Genomic DNA, 18,478 nt, shown 5'->3' on the forward strand with positions numbered 1-18,478 from the left:
TTGTGTTTGGTTGGTGGCTAATCTAACAATTTATTCCATAGATTTGATTGGAAAGCATAATGAATTATATTATTGTTAATTAAATATTATTGTCATCCACGAATGGGAATTGTAAGCCTTAACTTGTGCATGCATGCAAAAAATGTTATTAATCCAAGTTAAAGTCATGGCTCCCACTTAAACACTATCTTAATAGCTTATGGGAGTAGTACATTTTTTTTTTTTTTTTTTTTTTTTTTTGTTTCTTGAATAAGTTAAGTTGAGACTCATGTTGTATAATTCAATTACTTGTATATAAATTAATGTGTTAGATATAATTGTAGATTAAACTTTTCTAATCTTGCCATAACTAACATCTCATCAAAGTTTGAAATTTTGGGTTAGTTACCTCTACCACAAACATAATGGTAAGGAAAGTTTATTCTTCAAATTTAAATAGAATAAATTAAAGGTAAAAGAGATGAGAATACTTAAAGTTATGTATAGTGTTTAGAAATAAAGTTGAAATAATAAGTGACAATAATTATTAGCAATTATAAATTAGTTTTACCTTTTTTGTAGTGTTTTTAGTCATGTTATCATGGTGTATAGATAGGAATTTATTGTGTTTTTCTACTTTGTTCAATTAAGTCATGCAAAGAGATATGCAAGTAACTGGTTTAACCATCAAAAGATCATTAATGAAAATCAATGATATGGATTGGTATCAAGACTATCAACATCTAAATATATTCAAGTTACGTTATACAAAAGAAGTTCAAATAATTTAAGATAAAATTAAATTTCGCTACAAACTCACTTCCATTAAATGCAACCTATAGTAAAAATAAATAATGTTACTCTGTACAATGTAAATTCACTCAATATTAATACTGTAACTTTTTATGCTTAATACTACGGGCCTGTTCTCATACGATTATTTTCATTTCAGTTCAGTTCAGTTCAATTTAGTTCAGCTAATAAGTTCACTTCAGTTCAGTTCATAATTTCTTTCTCTCATAAAATATTCATTTTAGTTCAATTCAGTTCAGTTCAGATCAATTCAGTCAATGAGAACAGGCCTGTACGGTATATCCCATATTATTTTTCTTAAAACAAATTAATAACCGAAATCCAAAAATCTAAACTCATCGAATACAACAAACACTTTATTTGGAAATTCAAAGATCTAAAATCACCATTGACAACTTTTCTCTCTCTCACATGTTATTTTTCTTTTTCCCCAAAACAAAAAAAAAAAAAAAAAAAAACTCCTAGTAATCCACGAGACAAACAAACAAAAACAACCATCCATTTCATCACATCTATAAATAATTATTAATAATCCTTTTCATTTTCCATCCAATTAAATCACTCCTTCTCTTCATTCGAATCCAATTCCCACCACCACCACCATTTCTCAAAACCTCCATTTTCTCTCTCCTCCTCCATTAATGGCGGCCGTTGAGAGAAACCCTCAAACCACCCGCCATTTCTCTCTCTTCATCAAATCTTGCTGCCCAAATCCCACTAACCCTTCTCACTCCATTATCATCCCTTTACCTCCTTCCAACAACAACATCAAATCCCCCAAAAATTCGATTAAAACCTCCATTTCTTCTCTTCCTGATGATCTTCTCTACGAAATCTTGTCTCGAATCCCGCTTTCTTCTCTTCCTGCTATCTCCGCCGTTTGCCGTCGTTGGGCCCACCTTCTTCACTCCCCCTCTTTCTCTCTCCTCCGTCGAAACCACCGTCTTCTTCATCGGACTATTTTTGCCTTTTCTACTTCTTCCGTTTCTACCCTTCGTCCTTTTGTTGATCAGAAGTGGAAGCTCCCTTCTCAAAACGACGCCGTTTTGGGTGGTGGTAGTGTTCATTTTCACACGGATTTCTCACACGCGCGGTTGGCTGTTATTGGGAGGAGGATTTTTATTATTACTCGGTCTAGTGCGATGGTTTTTGACCCGTGGACCGGGCTCGTGAAGGCCCGGTCTGGCCCGTTGGTGCCGCGAAAAAGGTTTGCTGCTGCGGCCGTTTGTGGGAGAATCTACGTGGCAGGAGGGTCGTTAAGGGCGTCTGACGTGGAAGAGTATGATCCCCACGCGGATGAGTGGCGCGTGGTGGCTCACGCGCCGAGGAGGAGGTATGGGTGTGTTGGAGTTGGGGTGGATGGAGTGTTTTACGTCATTGGTGGGTTGATGATTGGTGGCGCGTCGGAGTTACGCGCGGCGGAGGCGCGTGTTTGTGCTAGCTCGATGGACTTGTATGATGTGGTGGCGCGTGGGTGGTTGAGGAGCCGGGCGGTTCCCGGTGGTGGGTGTGTCGTGGCGGCTTGCGGGGCGGATGGTTGTGTTTACGTGTTGGCGAGCCACGCGGTTGAGTTGTCGTTTTGGCGGTTTAATGGACGGAGGAAAGGCGAGGGTGGTGGCGGGTTTGGAGAATGGTGTCGGATGAGGAGCCCGCCGCTACCGGCACAAGTTCGGCTCGATGGGACCGTGAAGTTTAGCTGTGTAGGGGTGGAGGATAAGGTGGTGTTGATCCAAGTGATGGGGTGTATAGATGATTTATTGAGGAGAAGTGGGAGGAATGTGAGAGGATATAAAGAAGGGATTGTGTTGATATTTGATTGTGTGACTGAGGAGTGGAGTAGAGGGCCTGATTTACCTGAATTGGTTCAAAGGGCAGCTTGTGTTTGTGTTGAATGTTAATTAAATTATAAAAATCTAGTACTAATCACATAAAATTTATGTTAAATTATTATGTACAATAAATGTGTGTTGTACTAATTCTTGATCATTTTTGGTAACCAATTGATGATGTTACTATTGTTTTTCCATTTATAGAGAGAAATTTGGAAGTTTATTGTAACTTGTAAGAATTGAATCAAGAGTTACAGTTTTAATACCATTGGTTGATTTGGTGTAAGTGTTAATGTTGATTAATGGAACTTAAGTATAGATTATTTCCATTTTAACACCTTGGGCATAATTAAACACTGTCATTTCTTGTAGCTTAATAGCACAATAAAATTATGCAGTGACGTGTTTTACTCGAATGTCGATTTTATACGAAGTATGTTCTTGAGTGAATGTAAGCTATGTTTATGACAAGGGTGCTTAGTACAAATAAATGAACTATTGCAATTAAAAGGGGTGATTTTGAACCAAGTTTCAATAATTGTACTCCATAAAATATGGTTAATATACTAAAACAGTCTTTGCATTATTGCAAGGTATATCCAAATGGACAAATGCTACTATGATGAGTAATTATTAGCCACTATGATGTGTAATTATTAATTCATTTCTTGATTCGTTAGTAGTCATCATTTTCTCTATTGCATAAAAACAAAACCAACTCATGTATCATCGTAGGAGTGATATGTTATGGTCCTTATGGAATATGTGCTTTCGTAGCAATAACTACATCGCCTTTCCAATGACCAAGTTGTGCTTGCCCAACCTCACAAAGCTATAGAATTACTTACTACAGGGTATAAGAGCTTGTTCCCTTCAGCTTAATTTTTGTTCTGTTCTGTTATGTCCAGTTCAGTTCAATTCCAATCAATTCAGTTTTCATTCCTTCTCTCATAAAGTATTTTTTCAGCTCATCTCAATTCAATTCAGCTCTAATCAGTCCAGTTCAGTAAATATGAACATGCCTTAAATTTCTACTTTCAAGATCGAGAACAAGCAATTAGGCCTTACCATTACACTATCAAAACTCGTAATTTTTATACTAAAGCCCTTATTACATGCCTTTCCAATGAACAAGTTGTGCTCTCCCAACCTCACTCAAGATTTTTGAGAAATGTAATGTAAAACCCTATTCACTTCACCTTTGAAATAATATTCAATAAAAATAATTTCAGTTCAGTAAAAATCAATAACTTTAAATAACAAATATAATAGAGAATCAGTAAAAATAATATTAGTTCAGTCAAAATAAATCAAGTTTAGTATAAATAATTTCAATTCAGCAAAAATAAGGTATAGTGAACTGGTTCTTAACCTAATTTACAAGAAATTCTAAAAAATTGATGAACAATTGTTTTTGGAAATTAAAAGTCTCTTTAGTGCCCTAAATTACATTTGATTAACCCAATAACACTACAAAGTAACCCTTTAACACTACCAAGTAACTCCTATTACACTAACAAAGTAATTCTCGTAATGGCTAGCCACACCGTGTGATTTTTGATAACTTTTCTAAAATACCCTTAATTAAAATAGAGAAATCGAACCAATTTTAGAATTCTAAAATCAAGCCTTACAAATCAAACTCGCACAACCTGAACACCTTCGGGGTGGGATCGTGAATTCATTAATCAACATTCGCATCATCAGTTCATCATTTCGATAAAAATCGAAACTTTCAATTGAAAAATCGAAAAACCCTTAAAACCCTTGTTCATCTCTCTCATAAAATCTCCTCCATTTTTTAAGAAAGCTCAGAACAACCACAAGAACAACAACAATGGATTTCCAGGTGGTTGTGCTAGCTGGTGGCACTTCCAAAAACCTTGCCCCTCTTGTTTCCAAGGTTTGTTCAATAAACCCCTTTTCTTTTAATCCCAATTTTTGACTTTTAATTTGATTAATTTCTCAAATTTTTATATGTAAATTTAATTTCAGGAGGTACCCAAAGCATTGCTTCCAGTTGGGAATCGCCCAGTAGTTTCTTATGTATTGGACCTTTTGGAACAAAGCAATCTCAAGGATATTATTGTGGTTTGTTTCATAACTTTAAATTGATTGATTTTTTGATTGTTTTCAAATTTAATTGGGGAAATTGGCGAAATTGGGGTTTGCAAAATGTTTGGTTTTGTGTTTTGTCTTTAATTGGATTATAATGATTGGGTGATTTTGTACATTTCAGGTTGTTGGAGGTGCAGATGCTGCTGTTAAAGTTGGTGGATGGATTTCAAGTGCTTATGTTGATCGTCTTCGTGTCGAGGTTAATTTCGATTCCTACATTTCATAGGTGTAATGATTTATGGGTTTTGTTCATGTTTAATTGTGATTATGCTACTTTAGACAGTTTGTACTCTTTGTAGTGTTGCAAAGAGTTTCCCTCTGGTGTATTGGTGGAAGCTGTATGTGAATGAATGAAGTAGTCTTATAGTTTCTGTGTTGATTTTCAGTTTAGTGAGGTCTTGAATTTTCAATTTAGGGTTTGAAATTATTTCTTTTAGGTAACTGAGAATTCAGTACTTTGTGGATGCTTGTGAATGTCATAAATGTTCCATGAGAGTATTGGATTATGACACATATGTTGGTGGAGAGCGATCATGCTCATCACTTGATCTTATAAGATTAATGAAAGTGATAACAAGGTGCCTTTTTGACATACTCGCTCTGGTTCTGATGTCGAACATGATGGTATAATCTTTGTAGTGATGTAGGTATGGAGGCTAAGAGGAGTGTAGAGCACCTGGTTTATAGGTTTGAAATTTGGGTTATTGGTTACCTAGTCATAGAAGAAATGGAATAAAAGGGTCATTTGTTTTTCTACACAGCTTTGTTATGGCTGACATTAAGGAAGTCTAAATTTGCAATATATATAGGAGCAACAAGTTCGTATCTCCTTCATAATAATATAAGGTCGAATCTCCTTCATTCTTTGAAGTCTAAATTGAACAGAGGTTTTTAAAATGCAGGGAACATTCTGAGCAACATCAATATCTTCATTTGATGCTTGAGGTTATGAAAATAATGGAGTAGCAGTCTGACATATAATCATAATGCTACAGACAACTTTATCTGTATTTTATTGGGTGAGCAGGAGTTGAAGCCTTGGAGGCAAATTAGGGAACTGTTAGCTTGGATTCTGCGGGATACTGTCCCCTATATCTAGTTCTTAATATCCAAGCATTATTAAGGAGTTCAATTTTTTTTTTTTTTTTTTTTTTTTTTTTTTTTTTTTTTTTTTTTTTTTTTTTTTTTTTGTAAACAGCTTCTATTTTCTCCCTTTTTTAGAGTGTGGAACTTTCAGGGTTTGACCTCCTTTTTTGTTTTCTTAGAAATTGTGGGTGGGACCATGGGATGAGGGGATAAAAAGAGAATTGCAACTCTAGTGGTGGGTTGAGAGGTTAAAGCTTGAAATTGTGGGTGGGACCAGGGTTTGACATTTTGCTGATACTGGAGGTCAATTTCATCATTTAGGCTCTTGGACGTGATTAATGGTTATAATCTTGATTCTCTTGAAGTCTAAATTTTGTGGTGCCACGTCATAGGTAATTAAAGGACAATCAAAGTTTAGAGTGATCTTTAAATGACTGATGCTATTTGATAAGTATAGTCGTATGTGATGCATGTGAGCCATTGAGACATCTTGATCGAAATCTGTATGCAGCTAATGACCATGATGTTCATTTGAGATATCTTGGTATATCACTATATCCGTGTATGAACCCTTTGTCATATTTCACACAACTGGCATATTTGGGTAAACATTTGCATTATTGACATACGGATTTCCTTTAGATCTTTGTAAACAATTAAACTGCTAGCTTCAATACATAAACATCTCATAATATAACCTTTGCCTGATTTTTTTTTTTTTTTATTTTCATTGAGTTGCAGCTCTGTTTTTCTATGGGGAAACAAAATTGCTTAAAGATTAAAAAGAATTTGGTAGATAGAAAAACTATATACTAGTATATACTTTCTCCGTTTCTTATTAGATGACACACTTCATTTTGGTGCACATATTAAGGAGTAAAAGAGAAGCAAACGACAAATGTACACTTACCCCACCCATATCCCACCTACCTTCCTCCTTGTTCAGTGAATTGAACCAGCAACCAAGGCCCACCAGGCCACCACCACCACCCTGGCCTTTGTCTGTACCTAAGCTGCCGCCACCTCCACCGTGTCTAATCTTATCTGCCGCTACCCAATGCCGCCTAGGTTCCAGATGCATATCGGCTTCGTGCAGCCTTGAGCTTTTTTTTTTTATATATTGGGAAGGAATCATAGCAAACATTGTACATGGGGAGTTTGTAGCTTCTCTTCTATGGAAGTTTGATTTTCCGGAATTGGGGGGGGGGGGGGGGGGAGGTGGGGTAGGTTCAACTTTGGCAGAGGGTTGTGGATATTAGAGGGAGGGAAAGAGAGGCAAGAAAGGAAGAGGCATGTTGCTTTGTTTCTCTCTATCTCTCATGTTAGGGCAGGGTTTAATAATTTATGGGAGAAATGGGGTTGGATAAAGGTACTTAGTTCCTAGAGCAGCCATCAATATCACTAACCTAAATAATACAAATGTGTATCTCTAGGCCTTTTTTAGTGGCTCAGATCATAAGTGCAATTAGCCAGTTTCTTATTGTAATCAACTGGAAGACAGTCATCTAATGTTGTTTGATAGTTTTGATGAATGGTCTATCTATATTCTTCTTTTCCATTTCACCAAAAAAAAAAAAATTTCTTCTTTTCCTTTTCCCCTTATTTTTTCTTTTGTATGGAAGATTTTTTTTGGTGAATGACATCATTAAGCTTTCCAGTTTACAGAAGGTATTTATTATTAGCAATTATATCACCCTGACGCTCATAAGCTCATTCCCTCCCCTCACAAAAAAAAAAGAAAAGAAAAGAAAAAAGAAAAGAAAAGAAAAGAAAACCTTAGTGTGGTTTGTTTCAAATTTTTAAGTATATAATGTGATATTATGATCTTATTCAGGTTGTTGCAGTTCCAGAGGACAAAGGAACTGCTGGAGCTCTTCGTGCTATTTCACGTTACTTGACTGCCAGTGACATTTTGGTAAGCATCACATACACTGTTTATTGGAACAGAAAAAGCTTTAAGTATATTCCAGCAGTCATTAGTCTCGTGACAATGTTGCTGCAGTACTGAGATCTGCATTAGTTTTCTGTTGAAATGACCTGTACCCTATTGTTATATTGAAATGACCCACTTAATAAAAATATTTCTGTATAATGTTGTTAATACTTTTGTTCACTTTTTATTTTCTGAAGGTGGTAAGTGGGGACCTTGTTTGTGATGTTCCTCCAGGGGCTGTGGCAGCTGCTCATAGACGACATGATGCAGTTGTGACTGCAATGCTTTGCTCCACCCCTATTAGCGGATCTACAGAATCTGTATCATCCAGCGGAAAGGATAAAGCAAAGAAACCAGCACGTCGTAATATTATAGGGTTGGATGTCACAAAACAATTTTTACTGCACATAGCTGCAGGTTTGACTTTTGGATGTCTACTTGCTTGGATCACTTATATACTAGTTAGATTTTGCTTTTATATTGGTTCATTAGTCCTGGGTGGTTTTTGTCAGGCACTGAGGTTAATAAAGATATGCGAGTTCAGAAGAGCATACTACGTGCAGCTGGACAGGTATTTCACTTCTTTCCCTGTGAAATTGTTGGTTATTTTCTCTAATATTGTTGGCCAAGGAACCCTCAGAACTTGTTTTCTTAAACTTAGAAGAACATGGTAATATGCAATTGATTGGATTGATTCTGTCTAATACAATTTCTCTTCTTTCTTCCACTCTTAATAGATGGAGATCCGTACTGATCTTATGGACGCCCATTTATATGCTTTCAAGAGGTTTGCAGTTTTCATCCCTTTTCCTTTTGTCCAGGAGAGAGATCAAGAGGGGGGGGGGGGGGTGGTAAATAGGTTGTATTACGTTCCTTTAAATGACTGCCTATCCATCATCTTTGCCTTGCTATTGTTGAAGATCTGTTCTTCAAGAAGTTCTTGATAAGGATCTTGACCAGAAAGAGAAATTTAGAAGCCTAAAACAGGATGTGCTGCCCTACCTTGTTCGGACACAACTGGTGAGTGTGGTATCTGCCATGAGACGCATGCTATATTGTTTGTCCTGTTGTCCTAACACATGGCTGTTTGATAATACATTGTAGAGATCAGATGTTTTGGCAAATGTGACTCTACAAGCAGAAGAAAATGGGAGTGGGATGCTCCCATCACATAAAAACCAAGTTATGCTCTCCCAACTTTTGGCTAATGCTTCTACCCCGAGTTTCCATGAACTGTTTGCTTTGGGCCCTAATGGTTTTGCTCGCACTGCTAGAAAAACCCACAAATGCTGTGTTTACATTGCCAGCAATGACAAGTATTGTGCACGCTTGAATTCCATTCAAGCTTACAGTGACATCAACCGCGATGTGAGACTCTATCCACACAGCACCATAATTTTTCATTCAATGCTTGTATAATATATCAATTTCGTGTTACTCACCTTCTGTTCAATGGTCTCAACTTTGATAATTTCAGGTCATTGGAGAGGCTAGCCATCTATCAGGGTACACATTTTCTCCTCAGCACAATAGCATTCATCCTTCTGCTGAGATTGGATCAAAGACTACAGTGAGAATGATTGTTTTTGTTTCTCTTTTCTATTCTTCATATATAATCGTCATTTGCTTGTACGCTTATAATATTGTTTTGTGAAATCAGGTGGGACCATATTGTATAATTGGTGAAGGTTCACAAATGGGTGATAAATGTAGTGTAAAACGGTCTGTCATCGGTCGTCATTGTCGGATAGGTTCAAACGTAAAGGTATGCTTGTTTATTTTCTCATGCTATTATTAGTTAGCTGTGTATCACATTAGATGACTACATCCTACAAGGCCTTAAGGGGGAAGTGTCTTGTAAGAATTCTTTATGCATCCATATTTTTGAGTTAAAGTTGGAACAGTATGATGTTTTACATCTATTTAATCATCATAACCCTTGCAGATCGTGAATTCAGTGGTTTTGAACCATATTACTATCAGTGATGGCTGTTCGATCCAAAGCTCTGTTATTTGCAGTAATGTACAACTGCAAGAGCGTGCAGTTTTGAAAGACTGCCAAGTAAGGGCCTTTGTCTTCTCATTTTTGTATCCCTTATCATCTACTCGTATCATACATTCTATTCTTTTCACATTAAACTTTGAACTTCCCATACCATACCAGTTTCTCAGTTATTAACTCTAAATTTGCTGAACTTGTTTAGGTTGGAGCAGGTTATGTGGTCACTGCAGGCAGCGAAATCAAAGGGGAGTCTTTGGCAAAGAAATAGATAACTCTCTCTGCCCGAGTTTTGTTTTATGCACTTGTCTTAGAAAATTAAGATACTAGGCTGTTGCAGAGGCAAATGCGAGGGTGCTTGGTTAAATTTTGTTGTATCAATAGGAAACTGGATACCAGCTAGTATCAATTTTGCTCCATAATCCACAAATTGTGCTAAGGTTTTGCTTCTATATATTAAATCATTCTTCTACCTATGTCACACAGAAATCTGATTTGTTTTATAGGTTTTGTGAAAATGTTCGCAATCATTAAAATAGCACAACACAACCCCATGTAATTCTTGTCCATTTTACTTGAATGAACAAAACTTAGCTTGCAATGTTACAACCTAGTTGTATAAACTAATCAAGAGGATGTGGAAATCATCAATTGGCGCGGCAAAGCGTCTCATGTTTGTCACTTGAACTTTTAACATAGGCAAAATTTCCATCCTCTCTTTTTTCTCACATTCCTAGCTCTATTGAAGCACATGAATTGAGCCTCAGCTCCACCATTGATCACCTTACGTGAAAAATCAAATCCAAAATCCACACTAGCCGAAACTATTTATTAGGTCGTGTCTCACAAAATCGGTTAATTGATAGTTTTGTCAAATTTTCATTACTATAACTCCGTATTATTATTATTGGCGGTGTTGGTGAAAAGCTAAAAGCTGATTGTGTAGCTGATTTATACTAGCTTATTATATTAACTGATTTGACTAACTTATTTTATTAGCTTATTTAATAGTCAAGAAACACCTTAAATTAACTTATTTAATAGTCAATAAGCTAATATTGGTCAAATAAACTTCTCAAATGAGCTATTTACCAAACCGACTTTTAAGCTCGTTATCACTATCACTATTAAAAACACGGTACCAAAACGAAACCACGTTAAGGAAAGAGTCGACACATGTCTCAAAAATGGAAAAAAAAATAAATAAATTGAGGAATGTAATTTAATAACCCTTAAACAACCTTGCCGAATTTAATACCCTCAGTATCATTAATTTCCAAATTTATTCCCATAATTTCAGCTATACTTCCAAACTTCCCATAATATACAACCCTTCATTATTTTTTTTTTCCTTCTTATTTTTCCTCTCTTTTTTCCCCTCAATCAAACCCTTTTAAAACCTCAGTTTACTCCCCTTTACTCACATTCCTCTTATGCTAAATTTTATAGTGTAAAAATGTCTAACGAAGGCATCGAAAAAGATAACAACAACCCTTTACTCGTTTTTCCTACGCCAGATTTTCCAGTGAACATGTCGAACGAAGAAATCGTCGAAAAAGTCGTAAGAGAAAACAACAATTTGGCTAATAATTCAGTTGTTAGTCCTAATGTTTCGAATTCGAAAGGATTGAAAGTTTTGGTTGTTGATGATGATATTACTTGTCTTACCATGATCACCAAGTTGCTTAGTCGTTGCCAATATCAAGGTTTGTGCATAAATTTCCAAACTTTTTATTCATACGTATAGTATTACGTACTTCTTTCGTCTTTATTTGTTCTTTAAATTCAAAAAGAGATCGACAAAAATTGTCTAGTATAGAGACGGAAGTGAGTATATATATCAATGTATCATTAGGGTTTATTATTCATAAGGGTTTATTTTTCTTGATTAGGGTTTTGTTTTATTTCTAGTGCTCTTTTGTAATTAGGGTTTTTCAATTTTTGTTAATGTTAAAATTTTAATAATAAATGCTGTTACATTTTTATTTATTAAAACGGTATAGATCCGTGGTTTAATTAATTAATGTCGTGTGAATTTATGTATGTGATGATAGTTAAATTTTTATGTACGTGTGTTTAAGTATGTGATGATGATTGATTTTTACGAGTTATTAATTAAGTGTTTGATTGTATTGTTTTACTAACATAATTTTTATTGGGCAGTTACTTCGAAGAATAATCCAATTGAAGCACTAAATCTATTGGAAAAAAATGAAGAAAATTTCGATTTAGTGTTAACGGATGTTCGAATGGAGGAGATTGACGGGTTTAAGCTACTCGAAACGGGTGTTAAACACGACATTCCGGTGATAATGATGTCAGGGTATGGTGATGAAGAGATCGTCAAGAAAGGTGTAACATATGGTGCTTGCAACTACTTCCTTAAGCCTATTAGTTTATCGGATGTTGAAGTTATTTGGCAACATGTGTTTCGATACAATCTCGAAAAATGTACTAGAGGTAACAAGTTCGATAATAATGAGAACGAGGATCAAAGTAACAAGACTAAGATTAAGGAAGGCAAGAAATTAAGTGGGAGTAGGGTTCGATGGATTGATGAGCTCCACCTCGATTTCGTGGGCGTGGTTGAGAGTCTTGGAGGGGTTGATAAGGCGGTACCTAAGATGATTCTAGAGGTGTTGAGTGAAAGACATAATAATCTTACTCGAGAACAAGTTGCTAGTCATCTTCAAAAGTATCGAAAAGCGCTTTCTAATAAGCACAAGAAGAACAACAACAATAACAACAAAGGTATCGATGGTCATTCATTCAGGGTTCCGACTCATGTTTCTTCTAATGATCATCAGTGTGCGAGTTCTATTGTAAATCGACAGCATCATCTTCCTGTTGCGAATGCATCTGATAGAGCAAGAGTTGCACCACAAATAAATTACTCGCAATTGAATAACTATCCAATGATTAATAGTCATGTTAAACAGCCTCAACCGTTGCAAGTTAGGCCTAGTCAAGTGATTATGCAACAACCTCATCGAATGATGCCATATGGTAGGAATAATTTGATGGCAACCAATAAATTACCTCAAGTAAATTATCATCTTCAACAACAACAACCGCAACAACAACAACCTCAACAACTTGTACCTTATGGAGATTTTGGTTCGTTGCATACAAATTTTTTCGATTCAGATAATAAGATGCAATTTCACGACGAGATGTTTGATCCTTCGATTATCAATCCTTTTAACGAAATTACTTCAACAAATAGCTTCTTGATGGATGGAAATCATTCTTCATTGTTAGATACTTGGGGTGATTTACAAAAGACATCATGACCGGAATCATATTTTTTCTATTTTGATCGCGGAACCAGGTATATGACTTGTATGCTTCAAAATTTTCCCTTGAGTTTACCTGTATTTATAACATTTTTTGGTACAAGAACTTCAGTTTGTTTTCAAGGTATAAAGTATGCACATTTCTGATTTAATTGTGAATTCCTTATTGTCTGTTTAACGCGTCATTTCTCTAAATTATCTCTTTACAAGCTGGTTTGGTTTGTGTCGTGCCTTGATCTTTCTATTTTATCTGCTGAACAGAATGTTAATGGCTTTCTGTGAGCAGGCGAATGGCTAAAAGCTCCATCCCAGAGAATGCTACAGATTTGGAGCTTTGATCTTAAAATTTTCAAGGGGAGGTGTATTTCTCTGCTGTTAATTTGCAACTCTACCTCTAAACAGTGCCTGCCTGAATCAGTAATGGTGCATCTTTGTTTGATATTTATCCATAAACTCGATAGTTAGAAACATTTCTTATTCTTCGTTATTGATGTACATGATTCGGATTCTATCTTTTACTCCTTGAAGTAATTCAATGAAATGAGGGTGTTATAGTAGGCGCGTATATCTCTGCTCTGAACTAAGATTGTATTTCCTCAAAGTTGAATTAAACAGAGAGGAAGGGCAATTTGGATCTACTTACATGATAATAATGATCCAGGATGTAGATTAATAAGGATGCATTTTGAAAATTTGCATCAAGTTACTTTCATTTACAGAATAATAATCTATAACATCGACTATCTTAAGGAGTACAAGATAACTGCATTTAAACAAAGCCTTTATTTTTACTAATCAAATAATTTGTATCTCATACAAATATTGTTACAGAAAAAAAATGAGGTAAGTGAAAAATTAAAGTGTAAAATCTACATGAAAGAAGTAAAGAAAGAGATAGTATCATTAAGTGCATGAACAAAGTGATCAACATCGTCCTTGGTGTTGTAAAAGTAGAGACTTGCCCGTGCACTCGCATTCATACCCAAATGTCTATGAAGAGGTTGTGCACAATGGTGGCCTGACCTGATTGCCACTCCATGCTGATCCAAGAGTATACGTACACTGTTAGCTATGCAACTATTACAGCACAATTTATATACAAACATTGCTATTTAGAGAATAAACTTGACTGAATTTTAGTGCTAGACTAGATAGGAGCATAACATTTATATCATACCTGTTGATCAAGAAACGTGGCAATGTCTGTTGGATGAATATTTTCTACATTGAATGAACAAAGAGGAGCTCGACCAACATTTTGTGAAGGCACCGGTCCATAAATCTGAATCTTAGGGACTGAAGATAGCCTTTCGTATAAATATTCAGCTAATTCTACCTAGAGGAAGCCCATAACAGCACCCACAATTATGTGAAGAAATAGAAAAGGACAATTAAGACTAAATATGTAGTAAAAGCAAGACTGCTCTATATAATAACCAATATTGAAGATTGAATTTTCAAAAATTAAAGCTACTTGAACATTAGAGATTAGAGCTCAATGTTAGAAATCAATGAGAGACAGGAAGAGATCAGGTGTAAGACAATCTACCTCGTAACCATGGATCTTTTGCATTCCGATTCCAGATAGATAATCTATAGCTGCTCCTAATCCAATGGCCTCACCGATGGCTGGTGTTCCAGCCTCAAATCTGATCCAACAGATGGAATCTAATTCAAGATCTTACATGAACAAAAAACTTATCAGACATTCAAATTGATGCCTACCAACCTGGATGGAGGATTTGCATACGTGGAGTGATCCAAGTACACGTCAGAAATCATTTCCCCTCCACCTGAAAGAAAATACATGGAAATGGAATTGAATAAACTATGATGTTACGAGGATAATACACGCATGTACTACAAGTAACAGTAACAGACACTATAATAATAAGCAGTCACAGAAGAATATTGGCAACTGGTTTCTGCTTTATAACCAGTCGCAATTTGCAGTCGCAATAACTGGCCAATTCATGCATTATAAAACCTGTCTCTATGAAAAGCTAGTGCAGACAGGATAAGATTACTTTGTCAAAGAAGGAACAAATTTTACCTAAGAAAGGAGGCATTGAATATAGAAGCTCCTCTTTGCCATATAAGAATCCCACTCCTGTAGGACCACACATCTGAAGCATTGTTAATTCCTTGAATTCGAACACCAGCTCATACTATATGTTCAAGAATAACTAAAGGAAGAACCTAACCTTATGAGAAGAAGCAACCAGAAAATCAGCACCAAGGCTCTGTACATCAACTGCCATGTGTGGGACACTCTGACAAGCATCAACCAAAACTTTTGCCCCAACAGCATGAGCCGAGTGCACTATATCGTGAATTGGTAGAGTAGAGGCTACACAAAGAATCATCTAAGAGATGAGATTTCAGAACTGGGAAAGAAAGTTCAGAATAACAAACAAAATTCTCATAGCTTATTTTAAAAGCATCACTTGTGATACACTTCACAAGATAACATTTTTCGTGACGGCACACTCAATTTCAAGAAACACAACTCAGACTAAAAAAAAAACCATCAACCCAAAAATCAACCCTACCAAGTACATTGGAGACATGATGAACAACTACCAATTTTGTCTTTCTTGATAGCATATCCAGCAATGCACCGGTATCAGGAACTTCATCTTTGGTCAAACTGACAAATTTCAATTGGGCACCAGTCTTCTGAGCCACCAGTTGCCAGGGAACAATAGCACTATGGTGTTCAGCAACAGTGAGGATGATCTGCATGCATAATCAATGTCAAGCAGCAATTTAGCAGGTGAAATACTTAGGAAGATTTTTCAGTGGGCAAAAGGAAACAACCTTTCCAATTATGCAGTCCATTAAACTAGCTAAATGCTGAGAGTTCAAGGCATTATATAATTCTTTCAGAGGGTCCAAAAAAATAGCATTGGACAGACTTGTTTCAGAGCCTACAACTCTTAACGAAATTATGGATATATAAATTAAAAATTATGAACCAAATAGGACAATATCTATGAAACATAAAGATGTCAATTGGCCTAGAATATGTTATCTTAAGGACTTGACCACCAATTTAGCAAGAATTTCAATTAGCTCTATAACATATCTTTAATATTAGATAATATTGGCAATGATAATCAAAGACTCCTCTTGCACCATAACAGAAGTCAGTAATTATCATCATATTCCCATAATGATGCTTTTGACATTCTAGGAGCTTGAAATATAACAGAAAAGGAATATAGTATAACAAGTAACAAACCTCATCTCCTGCTTCCAAATTTGAGAGGCCCCAAGAATTAGCCACTAAATTAATTGCTTCAGTAGCATTCCTTGTAAATACAATTTCACCAGACTCTTTGGCATTTATGAACGTGGCAACCTTTCTCCTTGCTAACTCATATTCATCAGTTGCTTTGGCACTGAAATTTAGTTTACAAAAGTTTCATCAGAGCAAGAAACACATATGACAATACAAATGAGTTAAGTTACAAAACCTCAAAAAGTGTATTCCTCTGTGCACGTTTGCATTGTAAGCTTCATAGTAGTTTTTCAAAGCCTCTATTACAGCAGCCGGCTTCTGAGAAGTTGCACCGTTGTCCAAGTAGACAAGTTTATGGCCATTTACTTCCTGCAGCATAAATTATTACTCTCAGATTAGTGAGATTACAGAGTTTGCAATCATAGCTGATAAGATCCAAAAGTATCACAGTATCCCTATGACATGATAAATAAATGGTAAATCCCACTAAATCAACACAAAGTATCACCTTGAAATCAAACTTTTACATTAATGTTTGATACTAGCAGCAGCTAGCTAGTCTAGGATTGTTTGCTGGTTAAACTACATATCCTGGCCTCCTCAAACAATTACCATGTAAACCTCAAAAATAACCTTACCCCAAATGGATAAATGCACCATACTCCTACTCCCTCAGTCCCTCCGTCCTAAATAATTGTCACAATTTACATCAAAATCTTGTCCTATTTAGAAGTCTCAATTATCCATTATTTTCTTCTTTTGATTTTTTTATTCACCTCTCCCCATATACGAGTGCATCGAGCAAACGAGACTTATATATAGGGACAGAAGGAGTATTAATAGCCCCTTTAGACATCAAATTGAAACGGCATAACACTAGTTCACACTTCAGAGCAAACCAAGCACTACTTCAATATGTTATATGTGGGTGTTGCAAATGGCAAAATGTTTACCAAAATCAAAATTTTCTAGTTTTTTTCTTTCTTCCTGAGTTGAAGCTAACTTCAAAGTTTAAAGGCATTACAAAGTCATACCAATAATAGCTATTAAAAATTTCCAGAAACATCCTAACTAAATAACTAATTAAGCACTTCTACTGAAAAGGTTAGCAATAAACTAATAAGGAGTATCAATACTCCCAAAATATCATTGCCAACTAGCTTGGTTGATGATACCCAAGACCGAGCAATAAATCCCGTCTATATCATTGCCCTTTCTGACTTCCTAACACTTACAAAGTTACTAGGAAAGATTATTTCTTCCAACTAGTACAAGTTACAACCATGGTCAAAGAGAGCAAAAACAGCTAAACAAGAATTACCCATTATTACCTAATTCATCCTGAATCCTGATAAAGACATAACTTAAATCAAATAACCCAGAAATCAATTTACAAACAAACAAAAAAAATGAAATTTTCCCATCATTATACTTGTAATTTCTCGTAATTTAATTAGCCAATAAAAAAAAAAAAAAGGGAAGTGAGCAATATAAACCTGATGAAGGATAGGGAAATCGGGTCGGGTGAGGTGCCCAAGTGAAACGGATTCATTCTCCAATGAAATTGAAGCTGAAGTTGAAAGGCAACGATATGAAGATGCAAATAATGGGTATTTGCAACAACGAAGTGATACAAATGAGCTGAATTTGTTGTGAAAAATTGTGGGGTTCATTGTTAAACCTTTCATAACCATGTTTGTGAGTCCTTTGAATCATCTAAAAGCAAGACTGAAGAGGTGGGGTGGGAGTTAAAGGGCCGCTTACAGGGGCACTTGGGCTATAATATTGTCACTTACCGAGTTACCGACTAACATATGTCTTCGCAATACAATACTTTAACCAATTAAGCTAGTTAAAATTTTCTTAATTTCAATTGAAGCTTGTATTTAAGAGGAACATAAAATGGAGGAAAGTTATGCATTTGTAAATGCATAACATTGATTAAAATATTTTAAAAACACATGGTAGAGAGAGAAAAGAGGAGAGATAGGAAGAGAGAGACTTGTAGGTGGGCCCCACCTATTTTTTGGTCGGATTGTATCACGTGATGGGGGACCACATGCTGATTGTTCCACTGAAAGTTTATATTGTACCATTGAATCCTCAGTGGTACTATTTACGCATAAATTTAGTACAACTGAATGCATATATAATACCATTATGTGCATATATACTATCACT

At 35.7% G+C, this 18,478-nt stretch overlaps 2 protein-coding genes and 1 pseudogene across 2 annotated transcripts; 2 read left to right on the top strand and 1 right to left on the bottom strand.

The window, feature by feature from the left end:
• Positions 1–1,206: 1,206 nt before the first annotated feature.
• LOC145605084 (F-box/kelch-repeat protein At5g26960 pseudogene) lies at positions 1,207–2,889 on the top strand (annotated as a pseudogene).
• A 1,355-nt stretch (positions 2,890–4,244) lies between these two features.
• On the top strand, positions 4,245–10,229 carry LOC145603694 (translation initiation factor eIF2B subunit gamma-like). Its single transcript, XM_081659651.1, has 13 exons — positions 4,245–4,524; positions 4,617–4,712; positions 4,861–4,938; positions 7,660–7,740; positions 7,956–8,175; positions 8,271–8,329; positions 8,496–8,545; positions 8,679–8,778; positions 8,863–9,126; positions 9,236–9,328; positions 9,419–9,523; positions 9,704–9,820; positions 9,963–10,229. Exons 1-13 carry the CDS (start codon positions 4,459–4,461, stop codon positions 10,026–10,028), a joined length of 1,395 nt encoding a protein of 464 aa, XP_081515777.1. The 5' UTR covers positions 4,245–4,458; the 3' UTR covers positions 10,029–10,229.
• A 3,554-nt stretch (positions 10,230–13,783) lies between these two features.
• LOC145605625 (cysteine desulfurase 1, chloroplastic-like) lies at positions 13,784–18,019 on the bottom strand. The gene is made up of 10 exons (XM_081661695.1): positions 17,794–18,019; positions 16,533–16,666; positions 16,298–16,457; positions 15,606–15,792; positions 15,258–15,403; positions 15,107–15,179; positions 14,783–14,846; positions 14,603–14,702; positions 14,231–14,389; positions 13,784–14,093 (listed from the first exon to the last, which is right to left on the bottom strand). Exons 1-10 carry the CDS (start codon positions 17,989–17,991, stop codon positions 13,923–13,925), a joined length of 1,392 nt encoding a protein of 463 aa, XP_081517821.1. The 5' UTR covers positions 17,992–18,019; the 3' UTR covers positions 13,784–13,922.
• Between the last annotated feature and the right edge of the window lie 459 nt (positions 18,020–18,478).

The sequence above is a fragment of the Chenopodium album genome, chromosome 22, assembly GCF_948465745.1.
Source record: "Chenopodium album chromosome 22, dcCheAlbu1.1, whole genome shotgun sequence".
Taxonomy (NCBI): domain Eukaryota; kingdom Viridiplantae; phylum Streptophyta; class Magnoliopsida; order Caryophyllales; family Amaranthaceae; genus Chenopodium; species Chenopodium album.

What these genes read in the sequence shown, in the direction of transcription:
- LOC145603694 (XM_081659651.1), top strand. Translation starts at nt 4,459, where the DNA reads ATGGATTTCCAGGTGGTTGTGCTAGCTGGTGGCACTTCCAAAAACCTT. An exon ending in ACCTTGTTCGGACACAACTG is followed by an intron (nt 8,779 to 8,862) that starts GTGAGTGTGGTA and finishes AATACATTGTAG; the next exon opens with AGATCAGATGTTTTGGCAAA. An exon ending in GGATAGGTTCAAACGTAAAG is followed by an intron (nt 9,524 to 9,703) that starts GTATGCTTGTTT and finishes TAACCCTTGCAG; the next exon opens with ATCGTGAATTCAGTGGTTTT.
- LOC145605625 (XM_081661695.1), bottom strand. Translation starts at nt 17,991, where the DNA reads ATGGTTATGAAAGGTTTAACAATGAACCCCACAATTTTTCACAACAAA. An exon ending in AGAGGAATACACTTTTTGAG is followed by an intron (nt 16,458 to 16,532) that starts GTTTTGTAACTT and finishes ACTAAATTTCAG; the next exon opens with TGCCAAAGCAACTGATGAAT. An exon ending in ATTTGGAAGCAGGAGATGAG is followed by an intron (nt 15,793 to 16,297) that starts GTTTGTTACTTG and finishes TTATGCATGCAG; the next exon opens with ATCATCCTCACTGTTGCTGA.